Here is a 24,984-nt window from a genome sequence, read left to right on the forward strand (position 1 = left end):
TGAGTCTATTGTTAAGACATAACATGCTGTTGCCAATGCTAAACCATAATAAATTTAAATTCTAGATTTTATAAAATATAAAATATTGAATTTACAAAACATCTCATGAAAGAGTCAAGTGACAAGATAGACAACAAAAACTCATCATGAAAAAAGACTATGAGCTAAATGCAATTATATATCATGAATAGTCAAAGAATAAGCTCTTATAGTAGAACGTTTAAAATGCAAATAAACAGAATATTAAATAGACAATGGAAAGAAAGAGCAAACTTTGCAATAAGATCAAAATGATTATATATATATATATATAGATGCTTCAAATACACAAATGTATGGAGGAAGAGAGAGCTAAGAGAAATTACTGTTGGCAGGGCGGGTAACCAAAGTGTCAAAGCTGTGAAAAAAAAATAATTATGAATTAAATATTTGATTAAATTATTATCTACTCATCTTTATGCACAAAAACTCATTATTTATTTATATTAATTTTTTCCATGCATTCCACAAACAATCCCTAAATAGAAAATTAAAAATTTCAAACTCAATTGATGGTGTCAGAAAACTCAACACTTCGAACAAATTGAGCCAACAAAACACCAAAGACTCTCCCTTTCTCCCACTCTACTGCAAATCTGCTAACCACATTCCCTCACCAAAAAGGGCTTACAAAATTCATGATTACTACAAACATGGACATACCAAAAAAAAAAAAAGCACGAGCTATCAACAAAAATCTCAACCACCCAAAAAATAAGATAATTAAACAAAAAAAAAAGCAAAAATAAAAAGCCATAAGCTACGAAGAAAGAAAAGCAACCAAAAAAAAGGCATAAGCTACATAGGTTTTAATGTTAATTACGCATTATTTGTAATAAAAAAAATTAGCAGAACAGAATAATAAAAAAAGAAGGAGATTACCTTGACAGAATTGCGGTTAAGTTGAATAGCTCTCCGACAATCCTCTTCTACTTTCAACCAATTACTGCGTGAAACAAACAACCAAAACGATACAAAGAAATAAGGACATGTTCAAAAACTTTTTTTTATATATAAAAAAAGAATTACTTAAAAAAGGATGAGTGAGTGTACGCTTGTGATAGAAGGAGAAAAATTATGATCCAATTACTTGCCGTTATATAGACTTGATGATGTAATAAAATAATTAATTTATTGATTATATTATTTCAAATATAGATAATTGCATCAATTCATCTGTATATCTTATATTTATCGTTTAAAATAATTTAAAAATAATATTTAAATAAGATAAATTAAAATACTTTAAAAATAATATTTATTTTTTATCAATCAAAATTTAATTATTAGTCATCTAATTTGTTTTTAAATAAATCAACATAATTTAAAAATAATATTTATATTTTTAATCAATTAAAATTTAATGATTGATTATTTAATTTATTTCTAATAATTATGTTAATTTAGAAATAAACATCAAATTTGATTATGTAGTTTATCTCTAAATCTCCCACCTAAGTTTCTCACTTAATATTATAAATAAGGCCCCTTCTACCCATTTACATTTATTCGGAGGCTTGAAGATTCAAAGCATTTTAAAAATTAGAAAGAGTAAAAGATTTATGAAGTAAAGATATCAATAGTTTAATTCCTGATCAAGATTAAGTCGTGAAGACGGTATAACAAATATAATCCATGAGTTCGTATCATGAATACAAAGTAAAAAAATTAATTAGAGAATTTATAGAGATTATCACTTAAATCAAACAAAACTAATAAAACCATTAATTGAAAAACAAAATGCGGGTTTTGTTTGAAATAATTGTTGTCCTCAATTGCTTGCTCCACTTATCAACATGAAAAGAAGAGGCAATAAACCTGAAATAATTGTTCACATCTTTCCTCAATTGCTCAACTTATCAACATGAAAAGAAGAAGCAATAAACCTGGAAAAATGAGATGAGAACTTTCTTGAAGCAAAGGTATCAAAAAGACCAAAATAACATGACAAACAAAACCAAAAAGAACAAAAAAACACCAAGACAAACAAATAAAAAAAAATAGCAGAAGGAAAATGTAAAAATCGGAGAAAGCAAAAGAGAGAGAACCAAAGAGTAAACAAAACGAAAAAGAAGGCACCAGAACAAACAAAGCAAAAAGAAAATTAAAAAATAAAAGATCAAAAGATCAAAAGATGGAGAAAGTAAAAGAAGAGAAAGGGCGAAGAAAGCGGGAAAAATCTAGAAGAAAGATGGAGAAAGTAAAAACAGAGAGAGCAAAGAAACCTAGAAGGAAAAGGAAAAAATCTAAAAGAATGGTAAAAGGAAAAGATCAAAAAGCCATGACTTTTCTATAACATCAAACACAAGAGTTATAAATGAGAAAAATATAAATGTTTGTAACTATTATTCGTTTATTTTTCAAAAGTAACCCCCGACTTGAGACAAAGAAAAAAGAAAGAAAGAATAACGCAGAAAAACCTCATACTGTCATCAATAGTTAATCTCTTATTAGTATATCGTTTTATCTATTTTTGGAATTTTAAAATTAATTTATACAAAGCCAAAAAATATATATAAAATATGAATAACGTTATATCTCTTGGGCTAGTCTAAGCCCTTATGTTTATGGTCCAGCCACCTCGTACAAAAAGTGGGATCAGGCCGATTTTCTACCCACCTATTGGGCCTGATGTATTTCTCAAGGTTTAAGAGAAAATTTTCTGATAAGCGCGATCAAGCGGTCTATGTGAGTGTCCGCCAGCTCAATGCCAGGTTCCAAAATTCTCACTCTGTCGCCCACTAATACTGGAGACAAGTAAATATTGGGTTCCTTCACAAGCAGAAATTATTTGTCTAAAATATGTTGCATAATAAATAGGCTTTGAAATAAGAAAGTAAGAAAGAAAGAAAAGCATCCATTAACATTAATATTGATTCCATTCTACTATCATGGTTTAGGCAATTATTGGAGTTTGGACTGACATTCAATGGTAACAGTATCCATGAATTCTTGATCATTTGCCATGGCATCCAAGGTCTCAGGCAAAATGCATGCTTCAATATCAAGACTTCCTTCTTCTGCTCCAGGGAACAACGTAAGCTTCCCATCAAACTTATTTGCGGGCCCGCTTCTTACTGCAATTGGCTTTCCCCATCCAAAATCATTACCATACATGTTGAACCGAGGAGAACTACTTGTGAGCAGAACGTTACTACTCACCATGGCCATTGTTGCGAGCTTAGGGCTTGCTATCCATGACTCCAGGCCCTTTTTGAACTCTACTTCAGTTTGTGTAGCGATTATCCTGTTCATTTGCCACGCGATATCACCTACTCCTTGTTCTTGCAGCTCCTTTGCTTTCATTTTCACACCTTCACTCGTCACTGCATTTCCGAAATACTGTTCAGGCAGATCGCGCAATCTTGGCCTGGCACCAATTAGCATGTAGAAAATCATCTCTTCATTGGGGTCTAAATTTTTGTTGCGGATAACAGATCGCCAAATATGAGATAAGAGTGCTTGAAGAGAAGAGATGTTGTTTGTCCCAACTTCAGCGTTGGCTCTTGCTTTGAGTTTTGCAATGCTTTGCTTTGTGAAATGGAAAACCCTTTCTTTCAAATTAGGAGGTAGAATAAACTCTTCATGGAATTGCTCGACATAAGATCGAGGGATCCGAATAGGATAATTGATACTATTAAAAAACGAACGTTGGAAAACAGGGAGTTTAGATAAGGGAATCGAACCTCTTGAAATTTCTGACCATGAATTAAAGAAATGCCAAAACGATGAACCATCGACCACAGAATGATTGATGGTACAACCAACAAAAACACCATCCACAAGCTCTGTCACCTGCACTCCAAGTAATGGATTAGAAAAGCCCTCATAGTTCTTAACCCCATTAAGTGGAAAAAAGGAATGAACAAGTGAAGGAACATAAACAGGTTTAACAATATCAGAAATCGTTACTCCATCGGCTTCAGCATGGATAAACAAGGCTCCAGAATTATTACAATCAATACAAAAGGAAATAGTGTCATCGTCATGTTCAGTGGTGGCTAGGCGACCTGCCAGGGGTGGAAAATAGTCTAGAGTGTGGGCAAGAGAAGCTTTTAAGTGGTGTATCAAGGTGTTTTCAATTTCCTTCTCTGGGGAAGGTTTTGGCCTGGGAAAAAGAAGTCCCTTCTGGATAGGGCCTAGTGGAAGAAGACGAAGATCCCATGGAGTTAACTCAACCCTCTGAGTCCCTGCCTTGTGGGTTTCTGCTTGGACCATAGTACTCGAGATGCATCGGATACCTGCCATGGCTTCTGCAAGTGAAACGTTTCTGTAAACGCTCTAAGTTATAGGAGTTCTATGCACATTTGTTAATGGTAACCTAAAAGCAACCTTGGATATGTACGAGATTAACCAATAACCATTTGTTTTGCACTAGTAGTTTAACACGAAGAACATGTGGTTGAGGTCGAATTCGTGGCAAAACTAGTACCATGCACTTCAGATAAACAAAAAGCAGCATCTATTGTCAACGCCAGGCTGGAAATTGATTGTGATATCCATCCATTTTAAAATTTATTGCGTAAGAAAACCCAATTAGTCGCTGTCGCTGCCGGCTAGTAGCTACCTCTTTATCGCTCCTCTTTTTCTCCTTTGATGATATCTTTTTTCTTTTTCTTTCTTAACAAATGAAAGGCTGATACCATCTTTTTAGGCTTTATGTTAATTGGAAGGGAAAAGAAGAGTTACTTATACCTCTTCAAGTTTTTTTTTTCCCGCCATGCTCTTTAAATTCAGAAATTTGAAGAGAATATTTTTCTTTAAAAGTGTTTTATTGTATAGATAGAACTATTTTGGGTCATCATTCTTCTTTTCATTTTCACTTATCGTAACCACAAACAAAATTGATAATGATGCATCTCTCTTTACTTTTTTACTCTCTATATAGCAATATCTGAATTGAAATTTTCATTTTCCTCTCTTCCTCTCTCCATTTTTTCCACACAATATAGTTAGCTCATCAAACTCCCTTCGTCCTCAAAGTGAATTGAAGAGTGAATCATTCTATTCTACATCTATGTGAGGTAAACTTTTGCACTAGTAATAAGTAGTAGTAATAACATAGTGATCGGTGGGAATTTGACAAAGTTTTTTGACGTTTGTGATGAAGACTTACCCTTGTTATAAATGCCCGTGTACCAATTTTTAATTATCATAGTACACTTGTTTCATTATTATTGTTCATCTTTAACTTCACAAAAACTTAAGGAAAATAAAAGTTAATTTTAGGTAGTGTGTGATTGATGAATAATTGACTGGTGGTTGAAATTTTGGGTTATAAAAACCGTATACTATATGCTTAAATATGTAGAGTACCGGTAAAAAGGAATTGAAGAAAGCAAGAAAATTAAATCGACATGCATGACATATTTTATTTTCATTTTCGAATCATCACAATTGTAAAGCATTGCCTATTAGCTTTTACATGAATTATTCTTCAAAGAACATGTGTTCCTCAACATTGAATATTAACAATAACATCAATTCAATTGGGACTATCACGGTGAAAGCATTTTCAGCTTCAGAGTTTGGGGGGACATTAAACGGTGACGGTATGCATGAATTCTTGATCATTTGCCATAGCCTCCACTGTCTCTGGACAACGGCACGCTTCAATATCAATACTTCCTTCTTCTGCTCCAGGGAACAATGTAATTTTCCCATCAAACTTATTTCCCGGCCCGCTTCGTACTGCAATCAACTTTCCCCATCCAAAATCATTACCATACATGTTGAACCGAGGAGAACTACTTGTGACCAGGGTGTAGTTTGTCATTCCGCCAATGGTTATCAACTTAGGGCTTGCTGGCGAAGACTATTGGAACTTTTTGAATCTTTCTTCAGTCATCGTAGCATTTATCTTGTTCATTTGCCACGCCACGTTACCATTTCCTTGTTCTAGCAGCTCTTTTGCTTTCATTGTTACAATCCTACTTAGCATTGCATTTCCAAAATATGTTTCAGGCAGCTCCTGTGTTGAGTTTTAAGTTGACTATAATTTTATATCTTATTTGATTAAGATTTTTATTTGTGTACAACATTGAAATAGTTGTATGGTTTAAATCTTTTATTTCACATCGAGTTCTAATCACATTCTATTTTAGACTTTTATATTATAAAAGTGGATATCTAGGTTTTAGAATTACAAGTAGTGCTTTGAGAGCTTTAAAAATATGACACCTTGTAACTTTGTCTTTTGCTCTAGGTGGAGTTAGAGTGGTTTGGTTGAATGTTCTTGGGAGGTTATTGAGAAAGAGTATGCAAGGGATCTTGGGTTGATTTGAGGAACTATAGAGGTCAATTTATTGTACTTTAATTTCTCAATAATAGAAGAACAGTTTCACTCTGTGGATGTAGACAAGAGGCCAAATCACATAAATTCTTGTGTTTTTCTGTTTGCTTGATTTTTCTGGGTTTTATCTTTATTGTTTCTTGAGCAATTTTCATAACAAACTAGTATCAGAGTTTCGAGTTCGGTAAATTCAAAATTCATCAAGGATGTCAAAAGTTTCTAGTTCTACGAATTTTTCAATTGAAAAGTTTGATGGGAAGAATAGTTTCACACAGTGGCAGAGAAGGATGAAAGATCTCCTTGTGCTGTAAAGTTTAATACGCCCCTTGATAGGAAAGGAGGAAGGGTAACCAGATGACATGAAGGATGTTGAATGGGTTGAGTTAAAGCAAAGTTGTGTGAGCACTATTTAGCTTTGCATTGGAGATAATGTGTTTAACTATGTTATTGATAAAGATTCTACTCCAAGCTTGTCTGCAAATTTGTAGAAGATTTACTTGACAAAAAGTTTTTCTAACAAGTTGTAGCTTAGGCAAAAGTTGTATCGCTTAAAGATGGAAGGGAATAGAGACCTCATGAAGCATATGAATGAATTCGATACGATCATTGATCAGTTGAAGAAGGTTGATGTGAAGGTGGAGGAAGAAGAAAAGACACTGTTGTTCTTGGTTTTGCTCCCAGACTCCTTGTGATACCCAAAATAAATCAGTAGTAAAGGTCATAGGTCTTGGAGTAGTGAAAATCAAAATATTTGATGGGGTTGTACGCTTTTTGGGTGGTGTAGCTTATGTCCTAGATATGTGTAAAAATATAAAATCTAATATCATTGATCTTGTTAGACTCCAAAGGGTATAAATATTCTACTTGTGATTGAGTAGTAAAAGTCACACGAGGCGACATGATCCTGATGAGGGAAAATTTGTATAATGACTTATATCGTCTAGAATGTGAGACCTCAAAGGGATGGGAGCAGTGCACAGGAGAAGATAGCTACCAAAGTGAGATTTCATTTGTCGAGAAAGTGATGAAAGGTTCCCATGGTGTAGAAGATGGTGAAAGGACAAAAAATCTTGTTAGTAGTGAATTAGAAAGGTTGTCGAGGTTATTTTCTAAAGCCAATTGTGCCATTGACTTGACAGCTACACAGGTGCATTGGCCGTTTTATGGAATTGAGTGTTGGACCATGCTTGATTTGGTATGTGTAGTCGTGGTAATTTGGAAAGTCTTATACTTAGAGAATTGTTCAAGGTGTTGGAAAGTAGGTGGAGTTAGAAAATTGCAATTAGGTGCGACTGACGGAAGAGGTTTAAGGAGTTTGAATTCAAGTCAAAGGTGGAGATTTGTTGAGTTTTAGGTTAACTAGAATTCTAGATCTTATTTGATTAGAATTCTTGTTTGTATACAACATTGAGTAGTAGTAAGATGATTTTAAACTTTTTATTCCACATCGAATCCTAATCATATTTTATTTTGGACTTTATATTATAAAAGTGTATCTCTAAGCTTTAGAATTGTAAGTAATGCTTTGAGAGCTCTAGACAATGGACATTTTGTAACTTTGTCTTTTACTCTAGGTGGTGATGGAGTGATTTGAGTGAGTGCTCTTCGAAGGTTATTGAGAAAAAGTGTTCAAGAGATCTTAGTTTGATTTGGAGAACCATAGAAGTCAATTTATTATACTTTAATTTCTCAATAATAAAAAAATAATTTCACTCCGTAGATGTAAGTAAGAGACTGAATCACGTAAATTCTTGTATTTTTCTATTTGCTATTTTTTGGGTAATTTTCATAACATCATGTAATCTTGGTCTAGCGCCAACTACAATCGCGTAATTTGTCTCTTCATCAGGATTAAAAATTTTGTTGCCGATAACAGATCGCCAAATATGAGACAACAGAGCTTGAAGAGAGGAGATGTTGTTGCTAGCGCCAATCTCAGCATTAGCTTTGGCTTTGAGTTTTGCAATGCTTTCCTTTGCGAAATGAGAAACCCTTTTTTGTAGAGGTGGTACAATGAACTCTTCATAGGTTTGTTTGGATAAGATTGAGGAATACGAATGGGAAGATCAGTACCATCAAGAAACCAACGTTGAAAAATAGGGGGCTTGGATAAGTGAATTGAACCCCTAGAAATTTCTAACCACGAATTAAAGAAATGCCAGAATGATGTAGCATCAGCCACGAATGATTGATGGTGCAACCAATACATATACCATCTGCAAGATCTGTTATCTGTATTCCAAGTAAAGGGTTAGTAATACCGTCATAGTTCTTGAGGCCATTCAGTGGGAAAAACGAGTGAATAATAGGAGGAACATAAACAGGCTTGATGATGTCGGAAATGGTTACTCCATCAGCGGCAGCGTGGATAAACAAAGCTCCGGCATTGTTGCAGTCAATAGAAAAGGAAATGGTGTTATCTTCCATGTTCAGTTGTTGCCAGGCGACCTGCCAGGGGTGGAAAGTAGTCCAGAGTGTGCGAGAGGGAGGTCTTTAAGTGGTGGATTAGGGTGTCTACAGTTTCCTTCTCTTGCGGAGGTTTAGGCTTGGGAAAAAGAAGTTCCCTTTGGATTTGCCCAATTGGAAGGGGCTGAAGATCCCATGGAGTTAACTCAATCCTCTCACCTGATGCCCTGTGATATGCTGCCTGGACTATACTGCTGGAGATGAATCGCACGTCTGCCATGTTTTCTCCAAGAAAAAATCTTCACTCAACTCGGTAGAAGTTCAAAAGCTGGTTGTGACAGCTATCAAAAGCTGTTTCCTTTTTCTTTTTTTGAAAAGCAGCTAACAAAAGCTGATGCCATGTGAATTGAAGCCCCCCTTCCTTCCTAGCTTTGAAAATACAAACCTGCCAAGTACAATCAATCGTAGCTGTTAGCAGGTCCCTCCCACTCACAGCCATGCCTACTTGTTCTAAAATGTAATCAATCATTCAAATTCTTTTATGTTCAGCAAGATCGCTGATGTAAATACTGATTTCAGCTTTGTCTTGCTAGTTTATCTTTAAGTGTTGGAAGAACTAAGAACATTAAACTGTAATTAGTTAATTATTTCTTGTTCTTGTTTCCTCGGTGTTGTACAGACGAACTATATATCTCTGAGTGCTCTGCCAATCCTGTTAAAGTAAATCAACATCCAGGAAAACATTTTTACATCTTTGTAACGAATAAATCGATTATATTTTAGAGTTTAACACTACTTCAAGAATAAATTTGAAGCCATATCAAACTAAAACTATTTCAACTCAAGCAGACTTGATAATGAAAACAAAACAATCAAACCAACCAAGCATATGGAATAAACACAGCAATAAACCAAGAGCAAAGCATGTTGTTTAAAGGTTCAAAACAAAAAGTAGAAGAGTTTCCTGTGCTTGCAGGAGTAAAATGGTTATGGCACCGACTTCTCATCTCTCTATTTCTTTTTCCTGTCCTATCATGTTTCTGATCTTGTTTCCCCTCTTTTCGGTAGGGCTGTATCATTTAAAGCACTGTCTCATCTATATTTTGTTGCTATGGGCCCTACAGCCTAACTACATTATTGAACTTACATATAAAGCATGTCTGGGCTATCCAACAAAGTAAATAACAAATGAGGGGAAAAAAATTTGAAATTGCGTTTACAACCCAAAATACATCATTACCATCCCCTTTAAGAATCCAGGAACTCCATACCTTACAATTTGTCTCAGAAAGAAGACCCAAGGATCGCATTCTTAATTACAGGATTAGTTTGTGACCTCAATTCCAAATTTGATTCTGCCAATACAAATTTCTGGTTATTGGATATTAATGTGTTAACCAAGTTGAGGAATTAAGATTCTTTGACTAGATTTTCACTGGATTATACCTCCAGTTACTGATATTGTCATTTTTACATGCTTTAGTAGACCATATCATCTTGGCCCTATCACATGCATGGAATGTAAATCAAATTTTACCAAAAATGCTGAATAGGGTGAATATTTCATGCAAATTGATTTCTATTAGGATAATTTGATATTGGAATACTGGATTCTCAAAATCCAGTTTGGTTTGTCGAACACAGCACCGTGCAGGTTTATGGTTTTCAACTTGTAACAAGAATATGTGATTTTTCATTCAATTACAAAAGCAAGCTAGCCCTTATGGTATCAATGAATTGAAGAAATTACCAACGATTTAATTAGTCTAGCAGCATTAAAAACAACAGTAGGAGACCGAGATCATATGGTCAATGCAGCCATGAACTCTTCATCATTTTCCAAGGCCTGAAATGTCTCAGGCGAGAGGCAAACTCTAATCTGAATACTTCCTTCTTCCACTCCACAAGACGCTGCCAACACCCCACCACACTTGCTCCCTGCCCCAGTTCGCTCTGCAATCGGTCTTCCCCAACCAAAATCATTGCCATAAATATCGAACCTTGGTGAACTAGCTGTTAACAAAGCATTGTTCATCATTTGACTTGTTTGGTATAGCCTAGGACTATTTACCCAAGACTCCAAAAAGTTCATAAACTTTTCCTCTGTGTGATTAGCAACAGTTTTATTCATTTGCCATGCGGCGTTTCCAAGTCCCTTCTCGAGTAGCTCCCCTGCTTTCAAACTTACTATAGCACTTTGAACTGCGTTTCCGAAATATTCTTCTGGCAGCTGCTGCAATTTTTGTCTAAGACCAATTACTAAAAAAATGATGCTCTCTTGATTGGGGTCAAGATGCCTATGGCGCATAATGGATTGCCAAAAATGAGAGAAGACTGCTTGAAGAGAGGAAATCTTGTTGGTGTTCATCTCAGCATTAGCTTTTGTTTTGATTTTCACAATATCCTGCTTTGCAAGATGAAAAACTCTTACTTGCAAAGGTGGTGGAACGAACTCATCTTGAATATGCAGATATAACGTTTGAGGAATGCGAATGGGGTAATCTATACCATCAAGAAACTGACGTTGAAATATGGGAGGTTTAGATAAATGATCAGAACCACGAGAAACTTCTGACCAAGAATTAAAGAAATGCCAAAACGAAGTGCCATCGACAACAGAATGGTTCATGCTGCAAGCAATGAAGATACCATCCACAAGCTCAGTCACTTGCACTGCAAGCAATGGCTTCGAAGTACCCTCGACATTCTTAACCCCATCCATTTGGAAAAAGGAGTCGAAAATTGTAGGAACATAGACGGGTTCAATGAGATCAGAAATGGTTACTTTCTCAGCTACAGCATGGACAAATAAGGCTCCAGCATTGTTGCAGTCAATGAAAAAAGAAGTGGTTTTGTCATCGTGCTCGATGCTGGCAAGGCGGCCTGCAAGTGGGGCAAAGAAGTCTAGTGTACGTGAAAGGGAGGCTTTCAAGTGTTGGATCAAGCCATTTTCTGGTTCCTCCTCTTGCGGTTTGGGCTTATGGAAGAGCAATCCCCATTGCAAGTAGCCTACTAAAAGGTGTTGAAGATCCCATGGAGTTTGCTCAATCCTGTCAATTTCTTTCTTCTGGCTTCCTCCCTGGATGATACTCGAGGAAATGAAGCGGATGCTTGCCATAATATTTCCTGTAACCTCACAATTTTTCTGCATATCGGAGTTCCGCGAATTGCATATATAGATTATTTAATCATACAGTTAATTAAGGTTTCAGTTTCTTATTTATTTTTGTATGAAGGTTTCAGTTTCTTAATTAGGCCTAAATTTTTCTGGGGGAGAAACGTATCCTGTTTAAGAGTATAGTATTAATTCCATAAAAGGATCAGGTATCAAAGCACCATCATTTACTTCTCTACTATGAACCTGATGATTTCCTCATTTAATTTCTTGAAAGCATGAAATAAAAAGGGAGTTTTAAACTCTGTTTGGAACAATGAAAATGCTTTTGGAACAATATTTCCGGTCATTACTCATTTCAAGAGTTTATATAGAGTAAAACATTTATAGATGAAGAAAAAAAATTCCTTTCAATAAATTATTTTTCGATCACTGAATGAAACTTTATGTCATATTATATTTCACATGCAAAAATTAATCTAAATTAAGAAATAAATAACCTGAACGAGAAAATGGTAAGTGAAAGGAAAATTCATACTATATAGACTTATAAAATAATTTGGCTACAGTTATTTGTTTTTTTATACAATGTGCAAACCAACGATGGGCCCAACTGGACAGGAACTATTTGGGCCCAGGGTGTGATTATGTAACTCGAAGCCTTTGAAATATGGGCCTTCATTGGATCTTTGTTTCCCTTTGAAAAACCCTGTAAAATAGTAATCTGTCATCGTAGGTCATGGCGTTTTCATCACCACGCGCCAGTTCTCTGCTTCTTGGCCATGGAAGATGCTCCAGATTCCTCTGCTCTTCTTCTTCATTTCCAGGTGGGTATCTAACAATTAAACTTCTGTCTGTTTTTTCCTTCTCCTTTTACCATTTTCTGGTTGGCTTTTTACGTTTTAAGTCAGTAAGTAAAGAACGTTATACTGTGGTATAAATTGCAAGACCACATTAGTTTCATCAAAGAAGTGGCTGCAACTCAACCTCCTCAGCATCTGTCTCAGCTATTAAGAATACTCAATGCAAGAGGTAAAAAGTTCCCTCTTTTTTTCTTTTTCTTTTAAATGATATTGGATTTGGGTTCTTGTAGTGAGGTACGTATAAAGGAATCAAATTTGGTGCTAATAGAATTCAGCTTATCACCCAAGAAAGAAAAGTTTTTATTCAGGTTAATCCAAATTCATGTGTGCATTTGTTGCACTATCAGTAAAAGTGGGTTAGTTGAATTCTCTGCTTATTTTATAAAAGTGACTCTTTCAGTATTGAAGATTTTGAGCTTCATTGTTTGTGATGTAATCCTGGCTTTGATCCTATTCCGCAGAAAACTAATACATTGATTGAAAACTCTTAGGACTAATAGTCTCTATATCTAATACGTTGTAACAGGTGAATCCATTCTTTCTCCTGGAGCAAAGCAAGGGCTAATCCCACTTGCAATTCCGCTAGCAAAAAGTAGCTCAGGTATTAATGTGTTATCTATGTTTGGAATTGGTTATTTATAAGAAATGATTAAGTTGAAGCTGTTGCATGATTTGGTTGATGATAGGTGCTGTAACTGCATTGCTCAGATGGCCAACAGCTCCTGTTAGGTGAGAAACGTCAAATGTCTGACCTTTTATAAGTGGTTAATTCTCTTTAGCCTGATTGAGATTCCCCTCTTCCGTCAGGATGGAGATGCCAGTGGTGGAGGTTCATAAACATGGAGTTTGGCTGTTGGCCAAGAATGTAAGTTGTGTGCATGAACAGCATGACATGTTCATGTAACCTTGTCCCATGGCTAGGGTTCAGAGCTGGAATTCCATTGTATTGATATCTGGAATCTTAAATTCTTCACCATGCTGACATACCTTCTTTACATCATAATCTCTCTCTCTCTCTCTTTTAAACAGGTGGGCCAGTTTATACACAGAATCCTGGTTGAAGAAGATGCCAATAGCTGCAAAAAAGGAAGTGATGAGTTATTTCATGCTGCATTTGATGCTGGAAAGAAACTTTATAAAAAGGGAGACTTTTCTAAATCTCAGATTACAGATGTAGACGTCTATCTTTTAAGAAAGGTATTGAAACTATGTATATTTATATCTATTGTACTTTAATCAAATTTCAGCCATATAATTTAAATTGTAATGATAAATGACTGTTGCAGGTTGGTTTATTTCCTGATGTCCTAGAGCGCAAAGTGATGCAGCATATTGAGAAAGGGGACCATGTAAGACTACCTGACTGCTTACCTAATTTAAGCAGTATCCTGCATGCAAATTAACATTTCCGCTTATTTTTACCTACTTGGAAAGGTTTCAGCTTTGGTGACTGGAGAATTCTACACAAGGAAGGAGCATTTTCCTGGATTTGCACGTCCCTTTGTTTTCAATGCAGAAGTTTTACTGAAGTTAGTAAAAACACCAGTTACTGTCTCTTAAGATTATTCTGTTATGTTCAACTGACATGTTCTACTAAGGAGCCTTATTGGCATTTTTCAGGGTTGGGCGTAATCCAGAAGCTAAAGATGCTGCAAGGGGGGCTTTAAAATCCCCATGGTGGACTCTGGGTTGCAAGTACCATGTATGGGAGCTACAGACAATCCCCTTCCTGATCTTTGATGTTTTTTATTTCCTTTTTTCTCAGAAAACTTTTCTTGTCAAATTAAACAGTGGCTTTCTCTCCAGGAAGTTGCTTGTATAGCAGAATGGGAGGATGAGCAAATTGAATATATTACAGAAAAATTGTCAGAAGAGGGAAGGCAAGAAGATCTAAGCAAGGGAAAGCCACCTGTCCAGGTTTTAAGTTATAACCTTTGATGTTTATTAATCTGACTTTATAGACATTAGAGGTGTAAATTACCAATCTGTTTTTCTTTCTTCTCACTAATCTTCTTCAATGAAATCCACAGATCGCATTGGATAAAGCTGCATTTTTGTTGGATTTAGCTTCTGTGGAAGGGACTTGGGATGACTCTCTGGAGCGGATTGCTGAATGTTACAAGGAGGCTGGACTCCATGATATTGCAAGATTTGTGCTATACAGAGACTGATTGTTAGTCTGCCATGTTTACATCTTCAATTTTGACATTATTTAATAATAATTTAAGGCAGTTTTGCAATTGTTGCTCGTGAAAATGCAAAATTTTACTATTAGGTAGTTCAATTGGTGACGGATTGGCCTCATGACTAGTGTGAGCATGTTTGGCAAGGGTTGCTTTAAATCACTCATGGAGAGGAAGAGATATGATTTGCCTTTTTTCACCTTTTCATTTTTGGTTCAATTTGTGGATTAGCCTATGGGATTGCCTCTAAAACTGATAAAGTTTCTCTTCCATCTATTGCATCCGATCTGAGTTCCTCCAAGTTGCATTTATGTTAATATGTTTGGTGCTAATCTCCCTCTTGCTCATAGGGTCGAATGCTATTCAAGGCACATGGTAAACATGGCTAAGATAGCTAAAGGGAAAAAACTCTTCTGCGGTGAATAATGGTCATCACGAATTTTCTTTTAATTCACCAAATTCCGGGACACAATTGTACATTGCTCTGTAATTATTGATAGAGGCGTGCTCAACTCAAATGTTACGTACGATTTCAGTAAATAGCAAGCCAATGTCTGTCTTCTGTTAGTCAACAAACAAAATGGAACATACCAGACGCAGACGGTTAACAACGTCCAGAATATTAAGCATTCCTCTTTACGCCTGATAAATTCTTGGCTTTCTCCAGGTTTCTGCCATATATACACCAAGACTACATACAATATATTCTCTCTCAAGCGACCATCGAGAGCCAGACTTTTATTCATTCCCACTCGAACGTGAAAGCAAAAACCAAAAAGCAACCACCGTGACAACAGCCTGAAATCTCCACCCTGTCACCACTTTCTTCTTACATGTCAGTCTGTCTATGGGGCAAATGGAAAGGGCGTTTTCTTGCTTTTACCTTTTGTTTTTCTCCACAACAGCTTTTTCCATAAACTCCCACTTTGTTTTTTGCTGGGAACGATTGGTAAAGATTTAACTGCAGCATTGTCCTCCTGGTGTTTATTTCCATTCAAAACGACGCTATTTTCTGGAGGCTCTGTCATCCTGTTATTTTCTTTGGCCTTGAAAGACTCAAGAGTGTTTGCTTCAGCATTATCTTCAGCTATCATCTGATCGAGCAGAGAGGATCTGTGGCTGATCAACTTCTTTGGTGGAGTTGGAATGGTAGTGGAGGTTGTAGTAGTGGCATCAGTTGGAGTGGAAATGACCTTGTCAAAAAGAGCTGCTTCCTTTGGAGCTGCCAATGCCTTCAACTGCTTTCCCAAGTTTAGAATAGTCTCTTGGCACTCAGCCAACTTTTCTGAAGCAGCTGTAATCTCCCAGTTCTGCCAGATTGATCAAGCAACAATAATTTACATGTTACATACAAAGCAAGGATTAATCCAATTGTCAATGAAGCATCAAAGCTACCAGATTAATTTATGTAAATGAAATTAAAGTAATTTTTTTTATGCACATATAACAGTGTCATATGAACTTACAGTTCGAAGCTTATTTCCCTCCTGACTGAGTTCAGAGTTTGGTATTTCCTTTTCTGTCACACTGAAGTTAACAAGCATAAGATGCATAACTATCTCAACACTGCAAAGAAAATTAACCTCGATATTAGGTTCAGAGAGCAAAGTTATAAAAATTGATAGTACCTGTCAAGACATGTGGCCTCCAACTCTTCATGGCTGTTATTTTTATTCTGTGATTTCAGATCTTGAGAAGGAAACTTTTGACAAGCCTCATTTACTTCAACATTGGTCAAGGAAAGCTGTTTATCAAGGTTTTCATTTATCAAATTCTGTTTTTCAACTTGACCTTCAACCATTTCTTCTGTTTTTCTCAGAGCACCTAACTCTGCCTGCAAGTTTGCAATGGTTTTTTCAGATTCCTCAAGTTGATTAATCAGAGAGTCACTCCTATTGGTGGTTGACTGGAGCTTATCTTCCAGAAGTTTCTTTGCAGCTTCTACGTTAATCAACTCATCTCTTAGTTTTCTATTTTCTTCTCTCACATTAGGCTCTTCCTTTTGAAAGAAGTTATTATTGCCATACAGAGCAGCAAGGTGTAATTTATCTGCCTCCACAGATTGACCAACTATTCCAGCTTCTGCTTCACTTTCACTCCGTGATTCATCCCAGTCAAAATGCTTCTTAATCGCATCTCTCATGCTTGAAACATCTTGGAGGGAAAAGCAATGGTTCATAATCCAGTCCAGAGAAGAAGTTAATTCTTGGGTAAAGTTGTTGACGTCTGTCTTTCCGTTCAACAGGTCATAACAAGCATGCAGAAATTGCTGTAAAACAGCCCAAAGTTCAGAAGTTTTCCACTGCAAAACACGAACCACGTAGCCTGAAGGTGTTTCTGATTGCTTGTATGAGAAACAATTCCTTTCCTTCTTGGACAAGATCTCTGGGATATTGTAATCTGGTGATGGTAAGCTGATCCCCTCAATGAGCTCAATTATCCTGCAAATTGATTTACTCAAATCAGGTTGTAACAGTCGGTTGTTCTTCTCTGCTGAGCAGATGTTAACATCAGTATCCCCAAGAGAAGAATCCATCTTTGAAGAACCATTTGAAGGTTTCCATGACATGTAGCCACTAATAGAAGAGGGATCAGAGGATTTGGGATGGTCTAAACCCTCCCTTTCATAAAAAATTTCACCAGTATTTTGATAGTTCATGCAGGCTAGAGCCTTTCTAATATCCTCAAGTATTTCATCTGAGTTTCTTTCAGTTTCACGGTTTTGCTCTGAGATCACTTTCAGTATATCCTGAAGCCAACCAGGAACTTTGCTAAGCAATGGATTTTTGGACTTCATTTCATTGTTCAACATGGTATGGTCAGACTGACTGTCGGGTACAGGGACTATCTCCTTACAAACCTCCAAGGAATTTCCACTTGACCCAGTTTGCAAGGGTCCAAGGGTCCCATTAACTTCATCTGAAAAAACATGAGAACTTCCAGACAGTTTATCAACAGAAACCAAAGCTAATTTTTCCATTTCAACAAAGTCATCCATCAAATTTATGTCTGAAGATCCAACAGTTTTGCGTGATGGCGACTTCCTTGATTGTCCATATCTGAAATACTCCAATTCTGAAAGCAAAGCCGAAGCCCAGGATTCTCCACAGCTGGCCTTATCATCGCTGCCAACATCAGACACTGATGCCAGAGAGATATCATGCGACATAACAATGTTCCTGGTTGATTCATTGTTTGCCCGACTTTTAGATGATTCGTCAAGCTGTGACTCAACCTCTGATAATTTGGAAGCTGTGCGTGCATACATGACTCTGGAGAATTGAAGTTCACTTGTTTTCTTGTTAAGGGCTTCCTTAAGAGCCTTATTTTCTTCTTCCACGGCACAAAACTGCTCAGTTAGGATATTATTCCTTTTGCTCGGGCTGTCTGAATTACTGTCAACTGCAGAGTCAAGCCCTTGGCCAGTAGGACTAGCATTTAACTTTCTCCACCTCATTTCAACAGAGTCCCTTCCCAGCATTTCAACTTCGTTTTTCATCTTAGCCAAGGCAGCAGGACCTGGCAATCGTTTCCGGACTAAGAGACGCAGCCTTTGACATTCTGATTCTAGCTTAGCAATTTTCTTCACACTTTCTAAATGTTGCTTGTGTGATGCTTCAGCTGTTCGACGATTGAATTCTCTCTCTTCATTCCTGATCTCAAGCTCCTTCTCAAGCACTCGAACCTCATATTTCAGAGAAGCATTATCTTTCTCTGTGGATTCTAATCTTATCATTAGTGCATTAAAATCTGTCTCCATCTGAGCCCTTTGCTTGTTTAAATCATCAATCACTTTTTCTTTTGCCAAGAGAACCTTACTAAGATTGGTATTCTCAACACCTAATTTGGTAAGCCTTTTGACAGTCTCTCCCAACTGCTCCTCTAAAATCTTCTGTGATTTCTCAAATTCTTGCGATGCCTTCATCACAGCATCATGAATCCTTTGCTCCTGCTCTTCTCGAACAAAGTGCAATTGCTGCATGCATTCCTTGAGGGCCGCATCTAAATGAGTTAATCTTTCTTCATTAACAACTCTCTGCTGCAATGCTTCATCTAGTGCTTGCTTTAGAGACACCGCTTCTGCTTCTGCCTTCTCCCTGCCTGTATAAAATTTATTGATTATAGAGCAGTTAAATAATCAACAGAACAACAAAACTTAACAAATAGCACAGCATTTAACAAGGAAAAACATTATATTACCTGCAAGAGCTTCCTGTGCCATCTTTTTATGTTTCTTCACAAGTTCATCTTTGGAATTACAGTCAGAAAGTGCAGAAGAAAGCTTGATATTTAAAACTTTCAGCTCATTCTCCAATTCTCCTTCAAGATTCTGTATCTGGGAGAAAGGGTAAAAACCAAAGCATCAGTAAGACTTCGGTGTACTTTAACAATTCCAGAGCAAAAGGGTTCCCAAAAATTGATCGGCAACCCAGAACAGGCATCCTGATATAGTTCAAGATTTCAACAAATGATGTCGACTCTAACTTTTTCTCACTAAACATGGCGACTAAGTCTAACTTGATGAAAAACCCAATTATGCATGAGTCAACATTCATTTGACCTTTGATAAAATAAGAACTTTGGCAAAAATGTTCTAATTTCAAACTCTTGTGCTCGAACATCTCGTATGGATGTAGAGGAACTTCCTCAGATGCATATATAATGGAGATACGTGGTTGTGTGGGAATAATTTGACAAGTTTTATTTATTTTTCTCCCCATTAACATTTAGAACAAAAGGAAAGCAGGGAAGGCTTAATATCGTTGAACTTAAAACTGTTAATGTGTCCATTAATTTAGACCGAGGCATCAACATCATCAATTTTGGAGAAAGTTTAATGGGAATATTCAAACATCCTTAATTTTACCTCGTCTTCATTATCTTTCTGCGACAGGTTTAGTTTGTCAGTTGCAAGAATGATCTTCTCCGTAGATTTCTTCCTCCAAAGCCATGCCTTGTGGTCCATTATTTCACCAGTTCCAGGTTCAATAATCCAAAGCTTTCAGTTTAAAACACCTGTATTCAAATGACATTACAGTACAAAAAGTTAAAATTTCTTTCCCTGACATCAACCATTGGAGAAAAATATCTGTCTTCCATTAAAAGGAACACTGAACCAGGCTAAAGAAGAAGTATTTGTTAAATAAAACATAAATTCAACACGTAAATGTTAAAACACTCATTGCATGCATAACGTTCATGTTAGATGCTTCGAAAAATGCGAATTTCTAAAGTAGAAAACAGGAAAGCAATATATGTGATTCTAAGCAAACGTGAAAATGTTGGAAAATAAAAGCCGAAGAAATGAATTTCACTACCGCACTAGAACCAAAAGCCGCAGTAAATCTATTCAAATGAAAAGTTTAACGTCCTTTACCTTTGATGATGAATGGAGTAGTAGCTTCCAACCGTGCATGGATCATCAACAACAAAAACTCTCAAGTGTTTTTTCCTAGAAAAAACAGAGAGCTGAAGCAGAGGGAAAGTGTGGAAAATGTGGGTTGTTGGGAATTCCACCGACAGTGAAGAGTGGAACAAAGAAGAAGAAGTAGAAGATGATGATGATGAGATCAACTAAGTAACATAAAGGAGAGGGAGTGTGTTTGGTAAACAGGAAAAGTAAAATGTGGGAAAAGTGAAGTGAAGAGAGAGGCTTGAAACTGTAGAGAGAAACTGAAGATAAAGAATTGGCGTTTCGCGCAGGGGAGAGACCCTGTTTTGTTGGTTCTTTGCTTTCATCAGACGGAGCGGAAGAGCGCAGGTCTTTGTCTACTTTTCTTCACGATTCATTCCTTAGCTGTAAAAAAGAAGAGTGACAAGTAAAAACGTGCTAATTATTACTCCATTAAATAAAAAATGAAGGAAAAATCATTCTTTTTTTCTTCTTTTTGTTTTTGTTTGTAATTGAGTTAGGAAAAAGGTTAATGTGATTGACTTTAGGTTTGATTTTTTTTTTCTTTTCAATGGTCTCAACAAAAGAGCACTGTACTAGTGCTGAACGATACAAGCAATGAAATATGTGAAAAGATTAAAGTGAAGTAAATAGTGAAAAGGGCATGGGTATAATAATTGTAGGAAAAAAAACAGAATAGGTGGAATAATTTCATATGATTGTCAAAGTTTTCAATTACTACTATTTTATTAAGCTTTTTTACTTAATATTTTAAAATTTTTAAATTCTCTAAAAAATTTTAAATAAATTGTTTTGTTTATTATATTTAATTAAATTTTTATATTTTTATTTTGAATCAAATAAACTTTTATAACTAAACGTTATTTATTATTTTATACTCATATAATATGTAAAGTAAAAATAATAAAAAATATTATATGATCATATTATCATGTCATTTCATCATATCATACACTATCGAATATATCAATATATTACATCAACATTTCTTGTCATAAAATAACAAATGGAATATTGACTAATGAGAATTAATCAATTATTAAATATAAAAATTTGATTGAATGTAATAAAAAATAAATATTTATTAAAATATTTTTACATAATTTAATAATTTTTAAATATTATTTTTTTATGAACTATTGTAAAAACATTTCTTATAAAATGACATTTTCAAACGTCACAATCAAAACTTAAATTACTTGATGGTTGCTCTCACAATGTGGTTGGAAATCAAGCTTAAAGATAAGATTTTTCTTAGATACCCAATTATAAATAAGAATTTTTAATGACTTATTTCATGTAAACATTTAAATGTGTCTTCTTTCAAGTGTAAGTGCAACTACCCCCAATCCCCTCTGTTTGGCTTTCTCATTCTCCACTATGTTTGTAAATGAAACTTGAGCTTGGGGTAGGTAAGATGCTCTTAATCACACCTTTCATTTATTAAACAATGTTAAACAACCCCCCAATCCCCTTCATCAAACACACACACAAAAAAAAAAAAGTAATAATTAGTAAAGGACTCTTGGGGTTTATGACATGTCATTTTAACTTAAACCCAAGATGCTTAAACTATAATTAGAGTATCATTGCATCTTTCAACCCTCTTTATCCTTTTGCTTTTTTCCTCTCCATTCAAGCATTATCACTAAGGCTTTAACATATATTCTTGCTTAAACCAGATGCATATTTTATTAAGTACTCCTGGAATCTTTCTTTGAGTTTCTTTATCGTGCACTAAAGAATGATAGTGATATATTTTTGGTGGTTTAATTAGTTGACTAGTGGGCCCTTCCTTCCCCCCACCAATAACTGTTAGGAATATCATTGATTAATTTTTCTCTAAACAAAGAGCATTCTTGCATTGCACTCTTGGTTTGTCTGTTTCTAGGACCGTAATCCCACCTAGGATCTGTTTCACTGTTTGTTTAGAATGTGGTTTCGGTGCATACAATGTACAAGCACTGACAAACTGTTACACGTGAAATTGTACAAACAATGTTGTTGTATAAAGTACAAACAAATAAAATGATTCATTCCTTAGTGGATAATATCATGGCTAGTCTACCTGTCAATTTTATCTAATGGCTACTATTTAAAAAAAAATACAATTAAGAAGGTCATTAAGAGGGAAAATAAGAACTTGGAATACTAACATTTCATCAAAAAATGTAACAATCAACTTTGTTTTTGAGAAAAGTTTGATGTCTTATAATATAATGTAATTGTTAAAAATATAAAATTGTAATGTATTGAAAGAGAAATGTTAATTAATATATTGAAAAAATAATATTATAGTGTTTGGTTTATAAATAATTTATTATATTTTTATATGTTTTAAAATATAAATTTTTATATGATATCATCCTGTTAATAAATCTAGTCATTCATCCTCTTTAATGTATTTTTTGAGGCACTCTAATATATAAGCTTTTTTTTTTAAGTCTAAGTTGACCCATTTCAGAGGCACTCTAATATATAAGCTTTTTTTTTGAAGTCTAAGTTGACCCATTTCAGAGGCACTCTAATATCTTGACTACATATGTACTCTCTAATTCATAATTTGAAACCTAACTTTCTATGAAAAAATATCAAATTAATTTTCACATGAATTGATTGAACTTTAGGAACCAATGGCGTAATTTACTGTTTTTCGTCTATAAAAAAAAGAGTTGAACGGTGAACAATGTGACAAAAATACAGTAATTCAGAAGACTACAAAACAAGAGCTTTGGATGCAAACTCTACAGGCTGTTTTGTATTTTTGGGCTTTTGCGTTGGATTCGATATGTCTGCAGAGTTCTGCATGGCGTGTCCCTACGTTTGAATGCTGCATTTAACGGGCTACCAACCCTCCTTTTTTCTCTTCAAGAAAAAGATAACCAAACAATGAAAAATAGAACTCAAAAGTCTCAAACATTGAAGGCCCACTTTTGCTAAAAACAGGACCAGACGAAGGACACTCTAATCGTTGCTCCTTAAAGCCTGGGGTAGCACTGGTGGTTCCCTCTCCTTTTTATGTATTTATTTATTTATTTATGGTTATGTTCCTATTTTCACTTTCAGTTCGTTTACTTTGGCTTCAACTTCAAGTTGCTAAACGGGCGTTGGAATTATCTTTTTAACAAGAATATGACGACTGCTTCAGTGGATCTCTGTTGGGAGATTTACAACACGTGTATTGATAAACGTGTCTGGAGTTTTTTTTTTTTTTCCCATTTTTAAGAATTATTAAAGAAAAAGAAATTAAGAAAAGAAGACAGAAAGCAAGCTTCGTCCAGGTCCAATAGTCATGACCATGGGCTTCGTGATCGTGGAATAAGACACTGATTGATCGTCGCTTAACCCAATAAAGGCCCAATAATGCCGAAACCATGAATCATCCTATTTTATGCCACTGGAGTAAAGACTTGTTTTTTTACTACAATTTACCTTTGCCTAAACTTCAGCAATTATGATCTCTTTTTCATTTTTAACCAAGCCTTTAACTTAGCATACGTGGATCTAAAGTGGTTTTCTTAATTTTAACCCCAAGAAATATATTTATATATAAACAATGTTTATTTTTTACTTTTTGAAAATCATCTTAATATCATGTTCCATTAATTATGTTTTTTTTTTTAAAGTATTCTATCTAACGATGGAATTTTAATACTTATTATTACAAGTAGATTTATAGAGTTGCAAAAATCCATTAGACGGTAATGAATGAAATCAATAAATTAACATAATTACTTAATGAACACGTGTCAATTATATGATCTTATTTTCAAATTTAAAAGCTTTCTCATTGAGATATATGATAATTATTGTGAGATTTTTTTGTTATGAGCAAAAAGAATTTTTTTTTTTTTTTACCTTTATATTTAGGGAAAGTAACTTCAATTTTTTCTCTTTTACATCCTATCTTTCTATTTTCTCCCACTATTCTCTCTATATAGAGACTTTTGATCATATAACAATGTAATCCAACCTAAATTTCGACCCCCCTTAGTGTCTTGACTGAGCTTCAACATTGACCTGTCAGTCCAAGATGTTAGCATCAACAACAATAATGGTATCTCTTTTTGAATAAAATATTTCCAAAAATAAACATGCACTCTTAACTTTTTTACGGTTTAGTATTGGATTATTATTATTTGGTCAAATAAATAATGAGTTGGGTATTTTAGTCGAAACGAGGATAATGGGTCTATTTATCTTCGGTTAAAAGACCTGTCCAGTCCCTATACTTTTCAACTTTGTTTAATTTAATATCTGTATCCAAAATTGAAATAATTTAATCATTTGATTTTGAAAATTGAGTCAATTTAGTCATTCCTCCTAACGGACATTTAATTTTTCCTTTAAAAGATAATGTCATCGTTGACGTCAGCGATAACATTAATGTTGATGTGTCACTTTTGATGACGTGATATCGAGATGATAACGTGGCATGCCACGTGACACTAAATAATGACGTGGCAATACTATGTGGCACTACAAGATGACGTGGCATTGACATGCTGACATGTCAATGCCACGTGGCAGATCAAAACAAATTTTCAAAATAAAAAAATCTACCATGTCATAGAAACTAAAGTAAACAAAAATATATAATATATAGATTAAATTAAACAAAATTGAAATGTTAAGGGATTATATTGAAAAAAATATTTGAAAAATACAAATCT

At 35.0% G+C, this 24,984-nt stretch overlaps 3 protein-coding genes and 2 pseudogenes across 3 annotated transcripts; 1 reads left to right on the forward strand and 4 right to left on the reverse strand.

Moving 5' to 3' along the window:
- Positions 1–2,876: 2,876 nt before the first annotated feature.
- LOC18611163 (putative acetyltransferase At3g50280 pseudogene) lies at positions 2,877–4,407 on the reverse strand (annotated as a pseudogene).
- A 1,171-nt stretch (positions 4,408–5,578) lies between these two features.
- Positions 5,579–9,631, reverse strand: LOC18611164 (putative acetyltransferase At3g50280; annotated as a pseudogene).
- Positions 9,632–10,538: 907 nt separating this feature from the next.
- LOC18611166 (putative acetyltransferase At3g50280) lies at positions 10,539–11,855 on the reverse strand. The gene has a single exon (XM_007047265.3). It carries the CDS (start codon positions 11,853–11,855, stop codon positions 10,539–10,541), a length of 1,317 nt encoding a protein of 438 aa, XP_007047327.3.
- A 714-nt stretch (positions 11,856–12,569) lies between these two features.
- LOC18611167 (cyclin delta-3) lies at positions 12,570–15,199 on the forward strand. Its single transcript, XM_007047266.3, has 11 exons — positions 12,570–12,679; positions 12,801–12,884; positions 13,242–13,316; positions 13,402–13,444; positions 13,523–13,580; positions 13,745–13,912; positions 14,002–14,064; positions 14,150–14,244; positions 14,336–14,417; positions 14,522–14,632; positions 14,746–15,199. The coding sequence occupies exons 1-11, from the start codon at positions 12,592–12,594 to the stop codon at positions 14,884–14,886; spliced, it is 1,008 nt and encodes a 335-aa protein (XP_007047328.3). The 5' UTR covers positions 12,570–12,591; the 3' UTR covers positions 14,887–15,199.
- Positions 15,200–15,309: 110 nt separating this feature from the next.
- Positions 15,310–20,599, reverse strand: LOC18611168 (filament-like protein (DUF869)). Its single transcript, XM_007047270.3, has 6 exons — positions 20,276–20,599; positions 19,766–19,914; positions 19,099–19,234; positions 16,527–18,999; positions 16,365–16,425; positions 15,310–16,208 (listed from the first exon to the last, which is right to left on the reverse strand). The coding sequence occupies exons 2-6, from the start codon at positions 19,862–19,864 to the stop codon at positions 15,744–15,746; spliced, it is 3,234 nt and encodes a 1,077-aa protein (XP_007047332.3). The 5' UTR covers positions 19,865–19,914; positions 20,276–20,599; the 3' UTR covers positions 15,310–15,743.
- Between the last annotated feature and the right edge of the window lie 4,385 nt (positions 20,600–24,984).

This window comes from Theobroma cacao, chromosome 1 (assembly GCF_053813885.1).
Source record: "Theobroma cacao isolate CCN51 chromosome 1, ASM5381388v1, whole genome shotgun sequence".
NCBI lineage: Eukaryota > Viridiplantae > Streptophyta > Magnoliopsida > Malvales > Malvaceae > Theobroma > Theobroma cacao.